General features: G+C 39.8%; 1 protein-coding gene and 1 long non-coding RNA gene across 2 annotated transcripts; both read left to right on the top strand.

Annotated features, from left to right (window-relative positions):
- Positions 1–3,363: 3,363 nt before the first annotated feature.
- Positions 3,364–5,252, top strand: LOC146507031 (uncharacterized). The gene is made up of 3 exons (XR_014877162.1): positions 3,364–3,452; positions 3,532–3,588; positions 4,268–5,252. It is a non-coding gene; the product is annotated as an uncharacterized LOC146507031 (long non-coding RNA).
- A 13,997-nt stretch (positions 5,253–19,249) lies between these two features.
- On the top strand, positions 19,250–21,038 carry LOC146507030 (E3 ubiquitin-protein ligase NEURL3-like). Its single transcript, XM_085180385.1, has 3 exons — positions 19,250–19,805; positions 19,957–20,118; positions 20,262–21,038. The coding sequence occupies exons 1-3, from the start codon at positions 19,430–19,432 to the stop codon at positions 20,438–20,440; spliced, it is 717 nt and encodes a 238-aa protein (XP_085036511.1). The 5' UTR covers positions 19,250–19,429; the 3' UTR covers positions 20,441–21,038.
- Positions 21,039–21,627: the final 589 nt, after the last annotated feature.

The following is a 21,627-nucleotide window of genomic DNA, read 5'->3' as shown; positions in this document are numbered from 1 at the left end:
AAAGTTACGACCCTGATCAGAATGAATACGCGCCGGTACACCAAACTTTGAGAACCACTCTGTTACGAGAACCTGGGCCACTGTAGCAGCACATTGGTCACGAGTGGGGACAGCCAATGTATACTTGCTAAAAACATCAGTCATTACCAAGACGTTCTCCAGCCCATTCCGGGAAGGTTCAAGCAGGGTGTAATCAATGGCCAAGATTTCATTTGGTCGAGAAGCCAACAAATGTCCCATGAAACTTTGAGCTGCTGGTTGGGTGTCTTTTGCAACGTTCACATCTGACACCAGCGAGCTACCTCAGCAGACATACCTGGCCAGTAGCACCGTGAGCGGAGAAGCGCTAGGGTCCTTTCCACACCTTGATGGCCATGGTCCTGATGAAGATGGGTCAGCACCTGCTCCATTAGTGAACTAGGCAGCAAAAGCTGAAGTACTACCTCGGCACCGTCAGGGCGATGAACCTGACGATACAGAACTCCATCCCTTTCAATCAGACAATCCCATTGTCGTAGCAGCACCAGAACAGGTGGGGCAAGTTGCTGCCGCTCCTCGAAGCTAGGTCGCTGCTTCCGTCTCCAGAACCCCAGGATCTCTTTTATCACTGGATCGACCTGTTGGAGGGCATGAAGATCAGGAGTGGTGAGATGGGGCAAAACTGTAATGGCAGCTTGGGATACCTCAACTGGTCCCAGCTGCAAGGCTTGTTGAAGAGGTTCAGGCAAGGCTGTACCAGGAACCATGGCTTTAATTTCCTGAGGATCGGGTGGATGCTGGTGAGATAAAGCATCTGCATTCTTATTACTCCTTCCTGACCTGTACTTTAAGTCGAAGTCAAATGAAGCGAGCTGAGCTGCCCAGCGCTGTTCAGTAGCCCCAAGTTTAGCAGAAGACAAATGACTAAGAGGATTGTTGTCAGTGTAAACAATACACTTGTGGCCCAACAAGTACTCTCTAAACTTCTCAGTCATGGCCCACTTAAGTGCCAAAAACTCCAGCTTCATTGAGCTATAATTTAGCATATTGCGCTCAGTAGGCCTCAAACCCCGACTGGCATAGGCTATTGGCCTTACCTTACCTCCCTGCTCCTGGGAGAACACTGCCCCTAGGCCGCCATGACTGGCATCTACCTCTAAAATAAAAGGCAAAGTGAAATCTGCATATGCCAGCACTGGTGCTGTTGTCAGTTTAGTCTTTAATGCCTCGAAACTTTGAGCACACTCTGCAGTCCAGTTCTCCATTACACCATGCTCTGACCTCTTCTTTGATTTTCTGCCTCCCCATTCTGCCACCAGTCTATGCAGAGGTGCCGCCAGCTTGGCAAAACCCTCTACAAAACGGCGATAATAGCTGGCAAACCCAAGAAAGGATCGCAGTTCTGAAACAGTCTTAGGAGGCTGCCAGTTAGCCACCACTTCAACCTTGCTAGGGTCCGTGGAGACACCCGGATCGGAGATGACGTGGCCCAAGTAGCAAACCTCCCGCTGGAAAAAGGCACATTTGGCAAGCTTTGCTTTCAAACCCTCCTGCTGAAGCCGACCTAGCACCACATCCAGCCGCTCAAGATGTTGCTGTACTGTTGATGAGAAGATTACAATGTCATCAAGATAGAGAAGCAGAGACTGGCACTGTTGATCACCGAAAAGGCGTTGCATTAGTCTCTGGAAGGTGCTAGGGGCATTACAGAGCCCAAATGGCATTCGGTTCCACTCAAATAGGCCAAAAGGAGTACAGAAGGCAGTCTTGGGCCTATCCTCTTCCGTAACTGGGACCTGATTGTAGCCACTGGCTAAATCCATGGTGGAAAACCAACGGGCACCAGTCAGCGCATCTAGGGATTCCTCAATGCGCGGCAGGGGGAATGCATCTTTCCTTGTCTTGTTGTTCAGTTGCCGATAATCCACACACATGCGTGGGCTGCCATCCTTTTTCTTAACGAGTACAATGGGAGAAGCATAGGGGCTGCTACTCTCTCTAATCACCTTAGCGCCTAGTAACTGGTTAATATGCTCTTTCACAACCTCATACTCTGAAGGGGGGGATGCGCCTATAACGCTGCCGCACGGGGATATCATCTATGAGCGGAATGTCATGGGAGATCAAGTTAGTGCAACCCAAATCAGTGTCGTGAGCAGAAAAGACCGAGCTGTATTTCTTAAGGAGAGACCTCACTTGTCCCTGTTCCTCTGCTGACAGTTTAGACAAATCAATCCCTTCCATCTGATCTTGCACAGTAGGAGTGGCGGTGTGAGATGCAATTGTTGCTATGTTATGGGGTATCTCTGTCACACCAGCAGGCAAACTGACAACGTGAACATCCTCCAGGGTCCCCATAATGGTCCTGGGATGAAGCAAAACCGCTGTAGTCCCTACATTAACAACTGGTATGTATGCAGTACCTCTAACCACTCGAACCAATGCAGGGGACGCTAAAAGTCCAGCAGGCAACTTAACATCATTGGGTTCAAATAACACGGTGGCACCTGAATATTGCTTAGAACAGGTGGCGGCCACTATTTTCATTACACCACCTGGAATGCAACATGCTCGCTTACCTCTCACTCTCACATGGCCAGACAAATCCGGTGGGGCTCTTGTACTAACATCATGACACTTTTGCAGCGCATGCACAAGGGATTTAGGGGCCTCTGTGACAGAGCCCAAACTAAACAGTGCTTCACCATGTTGCCCAAAAAGCTCGTGGTAACACTTCCGAATCACATTTATCCCCAATACACCTGGAACCATAGAAGGTCCTGCACCTGGCGGACCCTTAACGATCAACACGCCACACTGTGGAATAGACTTACCACAGAGCTCTACACCTAGCTCTATATAGCCAAGGTAGGGAATAGACAAACCATTAGCCGCTTTAAGCTGCAACCAATGACAAGCTTGGAGATGTTCTTGACCCCAGGACTCAAAGTGCTGGCGGAAAAAGCTTTCAGTAATGGTAGACACCATGGACCCTGTATCAACCAAACAAGGTACTTTTATACCGCCCATGTCCACATCTATATGCGGACAGGATGAAACTAATTTGGAGACTGCCTCTGGACCATTGGAAACAACCCTTGAGCCAATAGACACCCCACCCGAACTGTGGCTCGGCAGTACGGAGGGTGCTAGTTTTCCGAAGCCGTATTTAAGGGAGAGTGCCTGCGATTATGCCGAGGGGCCTGCGAAGGAGGCCCGGAACGAGGAACACGTTCCCCATCACACTCCCGAGCAAAATGTCCAGGTTGCTGACAACGTCTGCATATAATGGCATCGCTCCATCCCGAGCGAGACATTCGATGGGGGCCCTGCAATCGAGCAATGCTCTGAGTGAGCTGATTAAGTTGCTCCTGCTGGCGTTTTAATTTCATTCTTCTTTTCAGAGAGACAATGGTGAGAAGAGTATCGTTTACAACACAATGGGTCCTAATGTCTGTATGGGAGATCATAAGGTAACAGATTACATAAGCAGTGTGTTGTGCACATCAGCCATGTGGACTGACTCTGATGTGTTTTGTTTTTCTTCTGTAGCCTGTGTTCTTGTCCTTCTCACTGAAGACAAATGACCACATCTGATACTTCTAAATGGTAAGAAGTTTCACTGTGTGTGTGTGTGTGTGTGTGTGTGTGTGTGTGTGTGTGTGTGTGTTCTGTACTGCATGTGCAAGTGCAGCTGAGTCGATGTTGTAATTCCAGTGAATGGATTCAGTGTGAGAGAGTGAGCACAGTAATCTTTCTCTGGTCCCTGGAGAGCCATAACCCTACTGGCCCAGTGGAGTCGGGATATGAACTAATGCGTGCGGGACATAAGAGATCCTTTGTGCACATCGTAGTTGGAGTGCAGGCGATCTGCACCTTTGCTGATCTATGTCTATTGAATCCTCCTCACTGTCACTGTGGCTACACATTAGGTTTAATGCTGGCCTGCTTTTCATTAATTACCTCACGGATGGCTGGCCGGAGACACATTCATTGTGCGGGGCATTTTTACGGCCATTTTTATGGCCATGATTTTGTTTTGCTGCCATTTCAATTTATTTTTTTAAGGAAGAACTGCCTTTTCATGATTGTCCTTCTTCACAATGGGAGTGCTTGAAGAGGCTACAACTATCTTCTTTTGTGTTTTTGACATTTCAAGGCATATGAAAGGTTTAGCCTACTGCTAGTATTTTTAGGCTACATTTTAGCTCTTGCAAGGTGTGTTCATAAACATGTTGTTTATGTAACCATTGTTTGTTTGTGAAGTAATGCCTTGTGTCTTGTCTAGGCTTTGCTGCCTCCGTCCTGATTGGGTGCTGCTGCCTAAATCAAGTCAATCAGCAAAGCCCTGTATGCCTGGGGAGCTGTACTTCTGGCCATTTTGACTGCTCATATTCACTCATTGGGTTTTGGAAGCTTAAATGCCTTTGAGTTGGATTTTTAGCCTCACGTGACTTTGTTTAGACTGTCTTTGTAGGGTAGAGCTGCCTTTAATTTGTTATCCCTAATTTTCTCCTGTTTATGTGGTGATTAGGTAGGTTATTTTTGTAGGGTGTATATTTTGTTTTATTTGGAATTAAGCAAGTTAACTTTTAATTTCTTTTTAGGGATGTTGTGTTTGTAATATTGGCCTTAGCTTTCCTTAAACTTAAATTAAACCAAACCGAGATTTAAACTAGCAGAAAATAAACATTTAACAAAATAATCTTATTAAAAATTATTTTCTTGATATTTAATCTGTGTATTCATAAATATACTATAAACAATGTTAATGTAACTAAAATAGTTGGTGAAATGAAGGAATAAAAAACTAAAACTCACTTTTGAGAAGTACATGAAGTTTGATCCATGCTTAATAAACTTAAGCTTAAAGTGAACTTTCCAAGTTGCCTCATCTATTTGTCAGAGAGTTGCAGTCAGCTTTGTTTGCTAAGCAGCTTCAAAAACTTATCTTGCAGGTGTGACTCACTCAGTTATTGTGTATGCTCTTCATCAGTAACAAGCAGCTCATTTGCTGTGAAACATAAGCTTTCTATTCTCCCTGTCTTATCTCCCGTGGTGCCACAGCCATAAAATATTTCTTAATGAACCGTTTAGAAAATCTTTCCCCCGACACACACAAAGAGAAAAAAAAAAACCCAAATGCTTCTAAAATGGGAAATTTAATTTGTATAGCCATTTCATTTAGTAAAATCAACTTCAACAAAACAAAACAAAACAACATTTTCTTGTTGCTTTTTATGCGTCAAATTCTCTATAAGGACTTACCAGAGTTCTTGTTGTTGCTCTGCTTCACCATCTTGAAGAAATAAGTAATTTCTTCAAGATGGTGAAGATCCAAGATGGCGTCTGGATAGAAGATGTGCTTGCGTCTGTTTGTTGGTATGAATGTCATAAAGCACTCTGAGCACTTAAAGTGCTTTACACAACTTATACGTTCACTTATTTGCTTTAGCACCTTTTTCTATGCTTTTTCTAAGTGCTTTCTATCTAACATTCACATACATTCATACTCTCCTGAATGCACTGGAGAGCAACATGGGATTTGGCATGCAGACTGAAGCAGACTAGGATCAAACCACCAACCTTCCAGTTAGTAGGTGACCTGCTCTACCACCTGAGCTACAGCCACCCCATTTCCTCTGTGCAGTGCAGAAGAGCAATTCAGGTGTCAAAGTAATTTATCAAAACTACATTTCTTTTCCCTTAACATAAATACCCCACACTGTAAATATATAAAGCTATTAATAATATATAAACTATTTTTTCTGGATTTGTATATTTGTACATTTTATATTTTTTCTAAATACTCTTCATGTGTATAAAGTGCTGTAGAAACTGTGCACCTCACCTCCTTTCTTTTCCCACATGTTTGCACTGAGTAGGAGATTCTCTGTATCTCATTGTACATGTGTATAGTGACAACAAAAGGCATTCTATTCTCTATTCTATTACTGCCTGGCTAATAGTGACAAACTTCAGGAGAATTCATGATGACAGAAAGGTCCAAACACTGAAGTCAAGCTTCTTTTCTTGTTTTTGTGACGTCAGCATGCTGGCAGACTTAAAGATTTGTAAGTGATATTTACAGGGAAGAAACTTCTTTTTCATCCATTTAATCAAATATTTTATGCCTGAGCTGTCTCAGTCCCTCTGTAGCATTCTGCAACTATGATGGTTTTGGCTGCAGGTATCCCTGTACATCCTTCTCAACAGTACACATATAACAACTCAGTCACACTTCCTCAGTGCTGCTCCCTCACAAAACCAAAGCCATTTGCCAGGAAGAGGTTGGAAGAGGTATCAGCCACCTGAAAGAAGAAAGATTTACACTAAACCTGGTTTTGTGTTGTACCTGCCGCATCCGCAAAGCAACCAGCATTAGGGATAACCCCACGCACCCGTCCCACACACACACTCTCTTCACCCTGCTGTGTTTTGACAAGAGGTACTGGAGGATTAGGACCCTCATTGCCAGACTGCGAAATACTTTCTTCCACCAAGCCGTCAGTCCAGTCACTGAGTGTTCAGGAGTCTGACACACATGCACACCTTCATAAATCAAGTTGTATAAAGGTGTGCCAGAACTGCACACTTGCACTTTATGTAGTCCTGTGTTGATTGTCTGTTTTATGTAGCACCATGGTCTTGGAAGAACGTTGTCTCACTTCACAGTGTACTGTACCACTGCACATGATTGAAATGACAATAAAGCATCTTGACTTGACTTCTGTTCCTGCAAAAAACCGAGATCAGCAAAGCCCAGAGAACACAAGATACACAAGGTCCAACATTCAGACTCAAACAGCCTTCAGAAATGAAGGCACCATGTTTGTCCAGTCATACTAGAAATGATTATGTATCAGACTAATAACTAAGAAACAAACTTTGAAGAAGAAAGAAGATGTGGATGGGCTGGTGTTCACTGACTGGTCATTTCTGGTAGTCCACTATCATTTCTCTAGTTTTGCTGATGTTGAGAGTCGGGTTATTTTCCAGGCACCACTCGTACAGTGCCATCACCTCTTCTCTATAGGCCCTCTCATCGTTGTCTGTGATGAGGCCTATGATGGTTGTGTCATCTGGAAACTTGATAATGGTGTTGGACTTATGTTTAGCAACGCAGTCATGTGTAAACAGGGAATAAAGGAGGGGGCTAAGAGCACAACCCTGTGGCGTTCCTGTGTTTAGGATGAGTGATGAGGAGGTGTGCTTACCAATTCTCACCATCACCAGCTTTTCTTTGCTCAAAATAAATTTCTCCTCAAACTGCAACACTTGCACCTGCATTTTTTTTTTTTTTTACATGCGCTCAATTTTTTTTTGGGATTGCACTCAGAATAGTGACACAAAAATAATGCCATAAATGGGGAACAGGTGGGAACACAGATGAGACAAACCAGACCTAACAAGGGCAGACAAAACTAGGCGCGCTGCACATAGGACAGGACTTTCACAATAAAACGGGAAACAGCATGGAACGCAGACATGACAACGCAAACTTGACAACATGGACAAGACGAAACTGAAAACGTTATGTCCAGATGAACAGAATCAACCTTTTGGGATTTTCTTACCCAGATGGTTAAGCATGTATCAGGATAAATACTCATATATAACTATTTCAGGGATCATCTAAGCTCCAAGACATCAGGAATTATCACCAAATAAAAACTGCTGGCTGACTAACAGACAAACACAATGAATAGAACCTGATGTAAAACTTTGTATATGAAATTTTTTTTTTGTTAAACATGTAAATGTGCAGAGTCTTTGACATCAAAGGTTGATGTAAATTTACTGATTTGATAAAAATAAAAGATTCACTCTATTGTAATGTGTATGACTTAAAACACTGAGTGCAAAATGTGCTGTTTAAAGCAGTTTTAAAGCAGTTTTCTGTGAAATCATTATGTCTGACCATTGCCATAGTTTAACCATGATGGTTAAACTATGGCAACATTAATAAAATGTATTTTGTTGCTCTTAATATTATGAAACTTACTGCAAATAGCACTATTATTAAATCGATAATGGTAAAGAAAAGAAATACGTGACCTTCAAATATAAAAAGATTGTGTAGCTGAAAACAGACACTTGCAGAAGACTGAAAATGATAAAACTTGCAGAAGCTGCAAATGTGCAGCAGTTAAATATTAATCGTAGATGAAGGTCAAACCTTCACGTGATTCTCAAAAGTGAAAGCAGAGTTTGCTGGATTCAATATGACTTGTTTACAACTTTATCTACATTTATAGTTATATTGAACGCTTTATCTGAAATACTTTGTCATTTATATTAAAAAAAATAACAGACAAACACAATGAATAGCACCTCATGTAAAATTTTGTATATGAATTATTTTCTTTTTGTTAAACTTGTAAATCTGCAGAGTCTTTGAGATGAAAAGTTGATGTAAATTTACTGAACTGCATTTCTATATTATTAAAATATACTCAACCTTTTTTTGTTTCATAAAAAAAAAATTCACTCTGTTGTAATGTGTATGAGTTAAATATTAATTGTAGATGAAGGGCAAACCTTCACGTTTTCTCAAAAGTGAAAGAAGAATTTGCTGGTTTCAATATGAATTGTTTACAACTTTATCTACATTTATAGTTATATTGAAATATTTATCTGAAATACGTTATCATTTATATTAAAAAAAAAAAACCCAACCCTATGCTGTTTTTCCATTGTTAGTGTGTAACTAAAGTAATCGAGGGAGAGAGTCTCTCCAAACCTCTGCAGCCAGCAAACCCAGCTTAACTCTGATGGTCTCCCTCACTCATTTTTCCCCAGGATGAATGTGTCTGTTGATGATAATTTTGACTCTGGGTGGTGTTGTTAAATGAAAAGAACAAATTGGAACTAAAGGTTTAGATCTTTAGTTTAATACTATTCCCAGTCTTATGTTTAAATCTCAAAGGACAACATTTAATGTTGACTAATACAGGATTGACTCCCAGTCAACCATACATGCATGATTTTTAGATATCATCTCCCAGTCAGCTATAAATCAGTGACTTTTCAATAGTGGACAGAGGGGCTCTATCACTTTAATCTCCCAGTCAACTATAAAGCCACATTTCTTCAACTATATAAATCAATGGCATTTCTGTAGCACCTTATAACACGACGCAAGTAAGGGACGAGTACACTGTGCTTACGTGTGTTTTGCAGCCAACAAGTCAGGTTTTTGCCAGAAACAATGAAACAAGTACACTTTAAGTACTCTGCACTTGCGTGCAATTTACAGGCAACAAGACGCAAGTACCCTTTACTTGCATGCAAATCGCAGGCAACAAGGTTGAAATACCCTGTACTTGCATGCAATTTGGGGGCAACAAGGTGGAAGTAACGTGTACTTACATACAATTTGCAGAAAACAAGTCACTTTTTGCAAGAAATAATTAAACAAGTATTCTGTAAGTACCCTATACTTGCATACAAATTGCAGGCAACAAGGTGGAAGTACCCTGTACTTACATACAAGGTAGGGCTAGGTTTCACAATGAGCTCACCCGAAACCTTGGCTGATTTTGACATACACCTGTTTTCACACCTTGGCTCGTGTGATTAGGTAGAGGATCATTAGGGTGTCCATGTCCCTCTTGGGGGGACACTCCTACAGGGCTTAAGAATTTCAGAGTGATCTGTTGTTATTAAGTAAAACATCACTGATGATAAATAAAATAAAATAAATAAAACAGAGAAAGTACTTTAAGGATTAGCGAATGACCGCCACGATAACGTTTATGTTTTAGAGGAAATGCTCAGCTTCCTATAAGATAAAGTGCACACATAGTAATTGTGTGAGAGTCACACCTAAACAATGAGTCATCACAAGCCACCTAGTTCACAATGATCGAGAGAGTTTGCTTCAACTGATAAGGATGAAGTGCAAAGCTTCACATGTTTCTCAAAGGTGGAAGCATGTAAGTTTGCTGATTATATTAAGACTTGTTTACAAGTTTATGAGGGTTTACTGGTGTCTTTGTTACTACAGGTAAAGAAATAGTATATAAGTGGTTAATCAAACTTCAACAGCTTTATGGTGCAAAAAAAGCACAAGTGATCTCCAATCAGAAAACTTTGTCACATTTCTGAATTTTGTTATCTGATTTTATATTGTTAACACAAAGACAACTTTGAATATATTGTGACAATTTAAGTTTATGCAATGTGCAAAAATGTTTTAGAGTTAGAACTGCATTTAATTACATTGTTTTATCAAATGTGTATGTATTCACTAATATCCCAAAAGGTTGATTCTCTTCATCTGGACATAGTGACGAAACGTTTCTCCCACTGAAAACGTTACGTCTATATGAATCAACCTTTTGGGATTTTCTTACCTGGATGATTGAGCATGTATCAGGATCACTAATATATAACTATTTCAGGGATCATCTAAGCTCCAAGACATCAGCCAGGAATCATCACCAAATAAAAACTGCTGACTATTTAAAAATAAAAGATTCACTCTGCTGTAATGTGTATGAGTTAAATATTAATCGTAGATGAAGGGCAAACCTTCACGTTTTCTCAAAAGTGAAAGCAGAGTTTGTTGGTTTCAATATGACTTGTTTACAACTTTATCTACATTTTTATATTGAAATATTTATCTGAAAGACTTTATCATTTATATTAAAAAAAATTTTTTTTTCCATTGTTAATGTGTAACTAAAGTAACTTGTAATGTATAAACAAGTGCAAGAGAAATCTGCCAGAGATATAAAGATGCTGAATGCTTCAGGTCTAAACTTGTAAGTTTGTCTAACATACACAAAGCAAAGGTCACTATGACACTGTTCATAAAGTGCTGGGTTTGTCCATCTTCTGGGGTGAGCCTACGGTGGAGGTCTGAAGATTTCCCTCTGAGGGAGCTGCTAGTGAAGATTCTGAGTCCTGCTTGATCCCTGCAATGAGCTTCAATCTCTCTGATCTTTCTGACAAGATGGGTGCTTCAGTGGGTAACAGAACACTTAAAACCTCTGCAGCCAGCAAACCCAGCTTAACTCTGATTGTGTAGCTGAAAACAGACACTTGCAGAAGACTGAAAATGATAAAACTTGCAGCAGCTGCAAATGTGCAGCAGTTAAATATTAATTGTAGATGAAGGTCAAACCTTCACGTGATTCTCAAAAGTGAAAGCAGAGTTTGCTAGATTCAATATGACTTGTTTACAACTTTATCTACATTTATAGTTATATTGAACGCTTTATCTGAAATACTTTGTCATTTATATTAAAAAAAATAACAGACAAACACAATGAATAGCACCTCATGTAAAATTTTGTATATGAATTATTTTCTTTTTGTTAAACTTGTAAATCTGCAGAGTCTTTGAGATGAAAAGTTGATGTAAATTTACTGAACTGCATTTCTATATTATTAAAATATACTCAACCTTTTTTTGTTTCATAAAAAAAAAATTCACTCTGTTGTAATGTGTATGAGTTAAATATTAATTGTAGATGAAGGGCAAACCTTCACGTTTTCTCAAAAGTGAAAGAAGAATTTGCTGGTTTCAATATGAATTGTTTACAACTTTATCTACATTTATAGTTATATTGAAATATTTATCTGAAATACGTTATCATTTATATTAAAAAAAAAAAAAACCCAACCCTATGCTGTTTTTCCATTGTTAGTGTGTAACTAAAGTAATCGAGGGAGAGAGTCTCTCCAAACCTCTGCAGCCAGCAAACCCAGCTTAACTCTGATGGTCTCCCTCACTCATTTTTCCCCAGGATGAATGTGTCTGCTGATGATAATTTTGACTCTGGGTGGTGTTGTTAAATGAAAAGAACAAATTGGAACTAAAGGTTTAAATCTTTAGTTTAATATTATTCCGTCTTATGTTTAAATCTCAAAGGACAACATTTAATGTTGACTAATACAGGATTGACTCCCAGTCAACCATACATGCATGATTTTTAGATATCATCTCCCAGTCAGTTATAAATCAGTGACTTTTCAATAGTGGACAGAGGGGCTCTATCACTTTAATCTCCCAGTCAACTATAAAGCCACATTTCTTCAACTATATAAATCAATGGCATTTCTGTAGCACCTTATAACACGACGCAAGTAAGGCACAAGTACACTGTACTTACGTGTGTTTTGCAGCCGACAAGTCAGGTTTTTGCCAGAAACAATGAAACAAGTACACTTTAAGTACTCTGCACTTGCATGCAATTTACAGGCAACAAGACGCAAGTACCCTTTACTTGCATACAAATTGCAGGCAACAAGGTCGAAGCAACGTGTACTTACATATAATTTGCAAGAAACAATTCAGGTTTTTGCAAGAAATAGTTAAACAAGTACACTATAAGTACCCTCTACTTGTATACAATTTGAGGGCAACAAGACGCAAGTACCCTTTACTTGCATGCAAATCGCAGGCAACAAGGTTGAAATACCCTGTACTTGCATGCAATTTGGGGGCAACAAGGTGGAAGTAACGTGTACTTACATACAATTTGCAGAAAACAAGTCACTCTCTAGATCAATGTCCACCTAGTGGACATTGATCTAGAGAGTTTTGTTGTGGATATTTGACATATATTACTGCATACACTGGACATATACTCGCATATATACTATATATACCTACACTGGAGTGTTTAATATAATGGAATCATTATGATATTCATCTAACATACATGTTCAAATAGCAAGACCCACATATTTAGGTCAAATATTATCTATAGTTATATTAATGAAGTTTGTGCCACTTCTTGTATGAACACATGTTGATCAATGCTGTTTGAAAATATAATAATTAGGATTGATTGTGTTATGGCCAATGGTGACAAGTCCAAACATAGAGTTATTTCAACTTGGCACTGCTAAATGTGCACCTGGGACTCTCTGCTCGTCTTCATTCATTCTGTATCCAGCCCTTCCACCAGTGTTGGTCAAGTTACTTGAAAAAAGTAATCAGTAACTAATTACTAATTACTTCCCCAAAAAAGGTAATCCCATTACTTTTTTTTTTTTTTGCCTGTCCCATTTGGTTCTTTAGCCATCAGAATTGTTGTCTGAAGACCAACAAGGATACCCAATGGATTTATTTTGCCAAATGGATCATCATGGCATTGCCGTATTGGTCCATTTGATCGACCTTTGTTTTTATTATTTATTTTATTTTATTTTCAGTTGTTACAGACGGGACAGACATGAGTGAGGGATATGAAAGGGAGAAAGAAAGAGGAAGGAAAAGAAAAACAGAAGGGGAGAGGGACAGTGAGAAAGGGGGGGAAAAAATATCTCCGGGATCACCTGTTGAGAGAAAAAGAATAGAAAATAAGCAAAAAAAAAACAAAGCAACATACTAAACACAACACCATCGCATTAATCTAGCTAAGTGTAAACAGCAGTAAATACTAAATATTGAATGTTGTTGTGCAGCACGCAGGACAGACAGCGCACAATGTGCAGTGCAGTGAACACCCGTGTGCACACCTGTGTGGATCGGCGCGCTTGTATTCAAATGGTTTCCCCATGTAATGGTCTGCAAGAGGATGTAGAGAGCTATAGCCCTGTCCCCCAGGGCATGAAGCAGGCATGGAGGAGATCCAGGCCCCAGACATCCAGAGGCCCCAGAGTGCAAGAGCCCAAGGAGGACCACCGAAGGGGCATCCGTGCCACCTTCATGGGAAGGGCTGAGGATCCCCAGACGAGGGGTCACCCAGTAGCCACCGGGCAGAAGCTAGAGGGGGCTGCACCGGCGTGCCCGTCGGCTCCGCCGGCAGCCAGCTGTGCCAGAGTGAACCGAGCCGCAGGCACAGAGGCCAGAGGCCCGAGGGCCCTCCGCACCCCGGAAGAGGCCTGACCGAGCAACAGGCGCCAGGCCCCGCCAAGTAGCCACCGGGAGTGAGCTGGTACATACCTGAGCGCCCAGCCCCGGACACCAAGAACCACCAATGCACCGACCTCTGAGGGCATCAGTCACCGGCAGGGAGTGTGGTGAGGGGAGATAGGCCTCCACACTTTGGAGGGCCTGGGAGTTCCCAGAGAGGTGGAGTCTAAGACCCGACCTGACATATAGACACAGACAAACATGCACACACAGACGCAGACATGCATTCCCACCCTCATGCACACATATACAAACACTCAGCACTCACCCAATGTAGGAATAAACATAAATGGACATGTACACACAATCACACTCCCCAAACAGTAATCCCATTACTTTACTGATTACTTATTTCCAAAAGTAATTAATTACTTAGTTACTAAGTTACTTTTTAAAAACACGGTTTACAACCTGAATAGGTGATAAAGCGATAGATCTTTCAGCCCAATTCTACTTTTTCTGCATAATCCATCATATAAAATGTAATCAAATGGAAAAGTCTCTTTTCAAAACTTGTTTTATGTTATATGCAACATTCACTGACTGGAAGAAATTTGTTTAATATTTAAACCTATTTTCTGCACATTCCAGCACATAATATATATATATATTTTTGTGTTTACACTCAGTCTTTCAAATAGATGCAAGTAAAATACAGCAGAAAATAAATAAAGTCAAAGACTAGCGGTCCTGTTGCTCTATTTTCACCTGTAAAGCAGGAGGAGGGAAGGCGAGTCTGGCACCACCAGGCCCTCTGACCGCCACCAGTAGGCAACAGGTGAAGTGTCTTGCCCAAGGACACAACGACCAAGACTGTCCAAGCTGGGGCTCGAACCGGCAACCTTCCAATTATAAGGCGAACTCCCAACTCTTGAGCCACGATCGCCCATATAGCTCACAATAGAAAACTAAAGACCACTAATGAACCAGAACATAATCCAATAATACAAACTACCACAGGAATACAAGAAAACACAAAATGCTGGGCTAAAAGGACCCAGAACCATGACAGTAAAATCTCAGTGAAATTAAAAACCTTAGTCTCTATTGTCAGACTGTGACAAATTAATAACACTGGTGGTCAAAATAAAACAAAAATAGTTTGTAGTTTGATTTTGAAGGTCCAAATTTCCATCCTCAGCCCCATGGAGCTTTCCTATTGTTTGTTTGTTCGTTATTTCAAATAGTTTATTAAAGAGCTGGAAGACTGATTGGCTGTGACATGAAAATTAATGAACATCAAGGCTAACTTTTGTATTCGACTCTCCTGGTTTGATCTTCCTGACAGGTGTAGCACCTTTTCTTTAGTATGCAATGTTACCCCATATCTGTATAAAAAAACTTATTCTTTAACTTAGAGTTCAGTGAACAAACAGCATGCAACAACAAATCAGCAGGTTTTAAACTTAGCCTTGTTCTGTGAGTAACTATTTGTATTCATAAAGAGGTGTGATTCATTTATTGGATATTTTTCAGATCCTAAAGGTTTTTTGTTTCTTGTGTTGTTCTTCTCATTTTGGATTATATATGACAAAAGCCTTACAGCCAGAGTGTCCAACCTTCCAGGCCTCGGGGGCCGTTGTCCTGCAGGTTTTAGATATCACCCTATGTCTACACACCTAAATCAAATGATGAGTTCATTAACTGTTGAGGAGGTCATTTAGCCATTTCAATCAGCTGTGTTGTGGATCAAGGACACGTCTAAGACCTGCAGGACACCGGCCCTCGAGGCCTGGAGTTGGACAATCCTGCCTTACAGTCATAAACTCTTTCCAAATTCACTTCTTCTCCTTAAGTTTATGATTATGTTTATGATTTTTGCCATGGTTGTCCTGTTTTCACTCAGCTGATGCTTACTGCAGCACATTGAACTAGCCATGCCCAAAATGAAATTACATCAACAGAAATCTAAAGATAATTTTTTTTCATCCCACCCACTGCAGCAATGACAAAAGAAAGAAAACTAACCCTGAATTTTAAATCAAAGCTCATCTAGTGAACTGTTTCTGTCGGCAACTCATCTGACTAAGGCCAAACTTTAACCTGGTCTGCAAAAGTAAAAGCAAAAGAGTTTGGTACTTTCATTATGACTTGTGTACAGGTTAACTTAAAAGCTTTATCTGAGTCACTTTATAGTATAAAAAAGCTGCGCTGTTTTTCCTTTGTTAATGTGTAAAGGATTTCCTAATTCATGAACGAGTGTAAACAAAGTTCTCAGAAATGCAGAGAGATGCAGAGATTTACAACCGATAAAAGTCATTCCCAGAAAAGGTCAGGTTAACTACTTGTACTACTTGTAAATTGTTCACATGTTGAAATCAATTACCAATCAATCAATCAATCAACAAAGATTAAACTGACAGCAAAACAACAAAGAAGCCATCTCCTAAACCTTCAGCATCATTAACTATTACACTACTGTTAATGTTCTAATATATATTTTAGATTGTGCATGAAAAGTGTGTCACTCTTCTACTGTTCAATGTGTTTCGGTTTTATAGCCGTAAAATATCCATCAAAATAAAAACTAAAATCAAAGTAGAGGACTGACAAAGATGCTCCAAAGCAAACCAAAAAACAGCAAATATTTTTAATTGACACCATCATCATCCAGTTCTTTTGTTTTTTCTTTGTTTTGTTATTCAAACAGAAAGTCTTTATTATGTCCCTGGAAGACTGTCTGGCTTTTTTGAAGCATGCAGGTTGGTTTGGATTTAATTCCTGACAAGTGCAAAAAAAAAAAAAAAAAGTATTTTGGGCTGATATTTCACATGTATAAACAAAGCCTAACAATAGTACATAGTATAGAATCTGTGCACAGAAAATTAAAGCTCAATAAGACTGTTACTGTTACATTACTGTCCTGATGTCCTCACTCAGCTCAGAAATTGAACTGTGAATGGAGGTTGATGACATCATCAGAAAGTACAGTCACTTCCCCAGGCCCTCCCCTTTTCCTTTCCTGGTTATTCTGGGAGTGTTTGTGTTTTCAACCCACATGTGGAAACTATAAAGGAGCACACACACTATCATCCATCAGGACTCAGCTGACAAGTATTATTTACAACTTCAAAATGCCATGGTCACGCTCTATGAGGATTTTTAAATGTAAGTTACAGAGCTGCTTTATATATCAGTTTGGTAAATCAATAATTATTATACCAAAATCAACAAATATCAGCTGTTTCTATATTGTTACTAGACTAAACAGTTATTTATATTATATGAAAACAAGCAACATAATTGACTTTGGAAATTATAGTGCATAAATATGAGAAACAGATGTTTTTCACTTGCAACTTTGAAGAATGTAAAATCTGCTGTTATCTATTGAAATAAATCCATGAAAACTGAGTGAAAACAAAAAAAGAATATATGAAAAATGGCAAAGTACTGTAAGGATTAGCAAACGACTGCAAAAAAAAATCTTAATTATAAGCTGTGAATTAAATGTAAAAATCTTTAAAGATAAAGTTTATATTTTAGAGGAAATGCTTATTGCCAAAGATAAAGTGCAAACACAATAACTGTGTGAGACATAAACAATGAATAATCACAGGCCACCTAGTGGACATTGAATGCAACTTAGTTTACTTTGTTTAATGATCAGGATGAAGTCAAAAGTGTCACATCATTCTCAAAAGAGAAAGCACAGGATTTTGCAAATGTTATTACGACTTGTTTACAAGTTTATTAGCTTTTATACACAGCAAATCCAGCATGTCCAAATTAACACTGTCAGATTTGATTTCAACACTTTTAAAGTGTCTATATGGGTCCACACCAGAGAGTGTTAATTTAACTCTTTTTGGAGAGTTGGTATGTTAACTCTGATTTAGTGTTAAACACCAAATCTCTCTGGAGTTGATAATTTAACACTTGGTGTTAAGAGTTTATATATTAACTCTCAAAGAGTATTTTAGTTTAACTACGTAAGAGTTATCTTCTAATTAATTCTAAAAAGCGGGAATTTTACTGTTCTGAACTTCTAGAAATTTCTTTTGGAAATAAACATTTACTAAAAAGACGCAATGGTTTTTGAAAAACATTTATTCTGAACTGTGCACCACAATTTCAAAACATTTTCTGAAAGATGTAACAGTGTACATGTTCTCACTTTCATTAGAATTTCGTTTATCAAAAGGTCTGACATAGGTGAGCTGGTAAATGCAAATAACAGCATTCTCATCACTTATTTCAATAAATACAAAATACAATATGCATGTCCTTCATTCATCACTTTGTGGAACTTCAACGCACTTCTGCTCTCCCCCATATTCCATCTTCACAAGCATATTCTATGTGGAGATTGAATAAAAATTAGTTGACACTAATTAATGGCACAAATCAATTGCAGCACAGTAAAAAAAAAAAAAAAAAAAAAAAAAAAAAAAAAGGAATCCTTTTTGAGACATTACTTGTGTAAAGTATTTTCCCAAAAGATAAGGACACAGGCAACAGGTAATACTGAACTAAATGTAAAACCTCAACCTTTTTCATTTTTACCTAAACCGTGTGCACAAAACTCTGGAGGGATCTAAATGCTAACGTAGAACCCAGTCAGGACGTCTGCTACTGCTGTTTGCTCGTTTTTTATGGGAGATCGTTTTCAGGCTTCAAGTAGCACCATTATACCAACATTTCACATTCTAGACATTGTTTTAGGTGTATTTGACCAAAAAATTTAACCGAAAATTCACATGCAAGCTTTTTTTCAAGGCTGTGGTATTTGCCGAAAACAATACCTTTCAGCTAGCTAAAACAGCGAGCGGTGCTATCAGCGAGCAACATGGCTAATGCCTTTCACACAGCTTTGTCTCAACTCCAAAGAGCCACAGAAGTAAAAGCTAATAATAATAATTGAAACAATCTTTGAAAAAATGACTTACCAAGCATGGCAAACAACTCAAATATGTAGAGCAAAATGTTCTGAAACGGCTTCACTTCAGCTTCGATTGGAGCCGTGCTGGGGGCGGAGTCTGTGAATTTACTCTATTAGTGTCATAGCCCCTGTAGGAGTTCAGAGTTAAGAGGTCAAGAGTTAATGTTTCCATTGTAACACCTCCAGATTTGAAATAGAAACACTCATTTTTAACACTCGATTTTAACTACTATCATTTTACACCTCAGAGTTACATTAAAAGCATGTGACTCTACTTAGAGTAAAATTAACTCTAAGACTACTAACACCAAAACATTTAACACTTTTGAATTTGCTGTGTAGTTGCACTAAAATCTTTTTCAGAAACATCTTAAAAGGTGTAAAATAAGCTCATGACAGAAAACCTTGTCACATTATTTTCAGTTATCTTTTATTAATAGTAAGTCAGACTACTAATTTTCATTAAAACCATTAAATGTATGCATGATATTTAAGTATCTGATCACATGCAAAGAAATATTTTTTTATCTGCACTAATAAGTTTTATTTAATTCTGTGTAGTTGGCAAGTCAGAGGTGTCACACAGATGCAGCTCACGCTGTGTCAGTCCTCTGACCTTTGACAGTCAGGCTGTGGGAGAAAACATACGTCTGAGTCATGGAGGTCGACTCGCAGAGAAGACTGATAACACCTTCATGAATGGGCTGGTGTTCAGCAACCGTCCAGTGAAGATCCAGGAGAAGATTTGTCTGAGAATAGAGAAGGATTCATCCATCTGTTACGGGGCTCTGCGTGTGGGCTTTACCACTGTGCCACCCTCAACCAGATCTCTGCCTCTGCCCTGCATGTCCATGCCCAACCTCACTGACAAGCCCGGACACTGGGTTGTTCCATTGGATGAATCTGTCTGCCAAGCAGGTTCAGAGCTGGAGTTTTGGGTTTCTTCTCATGGCAGCATATACATAGGTGTCAACAACGAGGCGTACGAGCGACAACCAGGAGTGGACACTAAACAGCCGCTGTGGGCCATGATAGACATCTACGGACAGACGCGCTCCATTTTGCTTCTGGGTAAGTTCACAAGAACCACGGTTATATTTGACCTACAGAATGTTTTTCCTGTTCTGTGAATGCAGAGCAATTCACAGGCTCTGAGAGTTATAAATGTTGTCTGATTCATAGACTGAATGACTATTCAAATACTCCTTTCTCTTTGCTGAAGACTCCAAGAAAAACAAAAAGCTGCTTTACCGTAGAAGATCCTGTCCTGCACCTGAACCGCTCGCCTCACCTGATCCTGACAGTTTTTTTCGTTCAGTTCCTGATGTTTCAGGCTTCAGACGTGAGGACTGCATCTCCTGTCTTGACACAAAAATGCCAGAAGGTAAAGAGTCATTTCAAACATTTTTGGCTAATTTCAGTTGCACATTTCTGACCAGAGAAGATAAAAGTGAAATCAGCTGTAATAGTGTGGTCTCATTTCCTGATGTCACATTTGTAATTGGGATCTCTCTCTTTTTACAACAGATAACGTCTGTGTGGTGTGCATGGTGAAAGAGGCCAGAATCACACTGCCTTGTGGCCACCGGTGTTTATGTAAAGACTGCAACTTCAGAGTCTGTGAGCAGTTTGGCACCTGCCCGCTGTGTCGACACACGATCAGCGCTCCATCAGTGGGGGAGAGGTGGTTTATAGAGGTCTGCTGATCTCTGAGACAACAGCCTGGAATTGTGACAGAAGAATAGCAGCAAGAGTGAAAAGGAACGTTTACAAGATGGTAGTGAAGGTCTGCTGGGATGTATGATGTGGAGATGGTGGCACAGACAAACAGACAGGAGGCTGAGTGTTGGCAGTGTTGAAGATGCTAAGAATGTCTCTGTTAGTGACCATACAGGACAGGACTAGAAATGAGTACACTTAGAGGACAGCTCAGATTGAGCGGTTTGGAGACAAAGTTAAAAATGTTGGATTTTTTAAAAATACAAAATTCAACTGTGCCAGTATAAATAATCTGTAATATGTCATAATAAGCACTTTCCTGTTATTTAACTGTTTGTGTTTTTATGAAACTTACTGTAAATAAGATTGATATTAAATGGACTGTGATGAAAGGGAACCTGTCGAGACCACGTTTGATTAAAGATGTCTCTACAATCAGGTATTTACTGATTATGGAGACATTAAGTGAAAAATCAAAGCAGGAGTTCAGGTAAGAACAGACTGTATTGCCGACACAGGCCAGCCCACGTACGTGTTGATGAAGCGGCCCCGATGTTCACAAACTGCCTGGAAGATGGGATCAGTTTCCTGTTTCTGTAGCACTGATCATCAGGGCTGCTTGGAGACTTGATGCAGATGTGGCAGCTGTCGATTGCACCCACGGCTCTCAGAAAGTTGCCGTGCCAGCCATGCAAACCCACAGGACAATACCTCCAGGTCCTTGAGGGTCTTTGGGAGCAACATGATCTAGTGGCGAATGGCCACCACCCCCTCTGTGAGTCTATCAACAATGTAGTGAACAGTAGAATGAGGCATCCCAAACACTCTTGAGACCACCTGTAGGATGCTCCTCTTGCCAACCAGAAAAGAAACATCAGGGTCTCAATTGTGGCATCCAGGAGATTTAGCAACACTGTCATAGACTCCCTGCTTAGCCGAAAATCAAGCCTGGGATCCTCCTGGTTAAAAAAACAGTCCAGGACTGGTACACTCAGATTAATCCTGCAGTACAAGACTCTGGTCTGGTTAAGCAAACGGTGGAGAACAACATAATCAGTTTTAGTAATAAGTTATGATTTAATTTATTTTAAGAGATCAAAGTATTATTTTAAATATTAAGCTCAAGTAAAATATACTAATGCAGTGGGGTGCCCTCGGCCTCTCGGCCTGGGGC

Source organism: Neolamprologus multifasciatus, chromosome 12 (assembly GCF_963576455.1).
Source record: "Neolamprologus multifasciatus chromosome 12, fNeoMul1.2, whole genome shotgun sequence".
NCBI lineage: Eukaryota > Metazoa > Chordata > Actinopteri > Cichliformes > Cichlidae > Neolamprologus > Neolamprologus multifasciatus.
Note: the sequence above shows the minus strand (reverse complement) of the source record. Positions and strands in the feature narration are given on the sequence as shown.

What these genes read in the sequence shown, in the direction of transcription:
- LOC146507030 (XM_085180385.1), top strand. Translation starts at nt 19,430, where the DNA reads ATGAATGGGCTGGTGTTCAGCAACCGTCCAGTGAAGATCCAGGAGAAG. An exon ending in GCGCTCCATTTTGCTTCTGG is followed by an intron (nt 19,806 to 19,956) that starts GTAAGTTCACAA and finishes TCTTTGCTGAAG; the next exon opens with ACTCCAAGAAAAACAAAAAG. An exon ending in TGACACAAAAATGCCAGAAG is followed by an intron (nt 20,119 to 20,261) that starts GTAAAGAGTCAT and finishes TTTTTACAACAG; the next exon opens with ATAACGTCTGTGTGGTGTGC.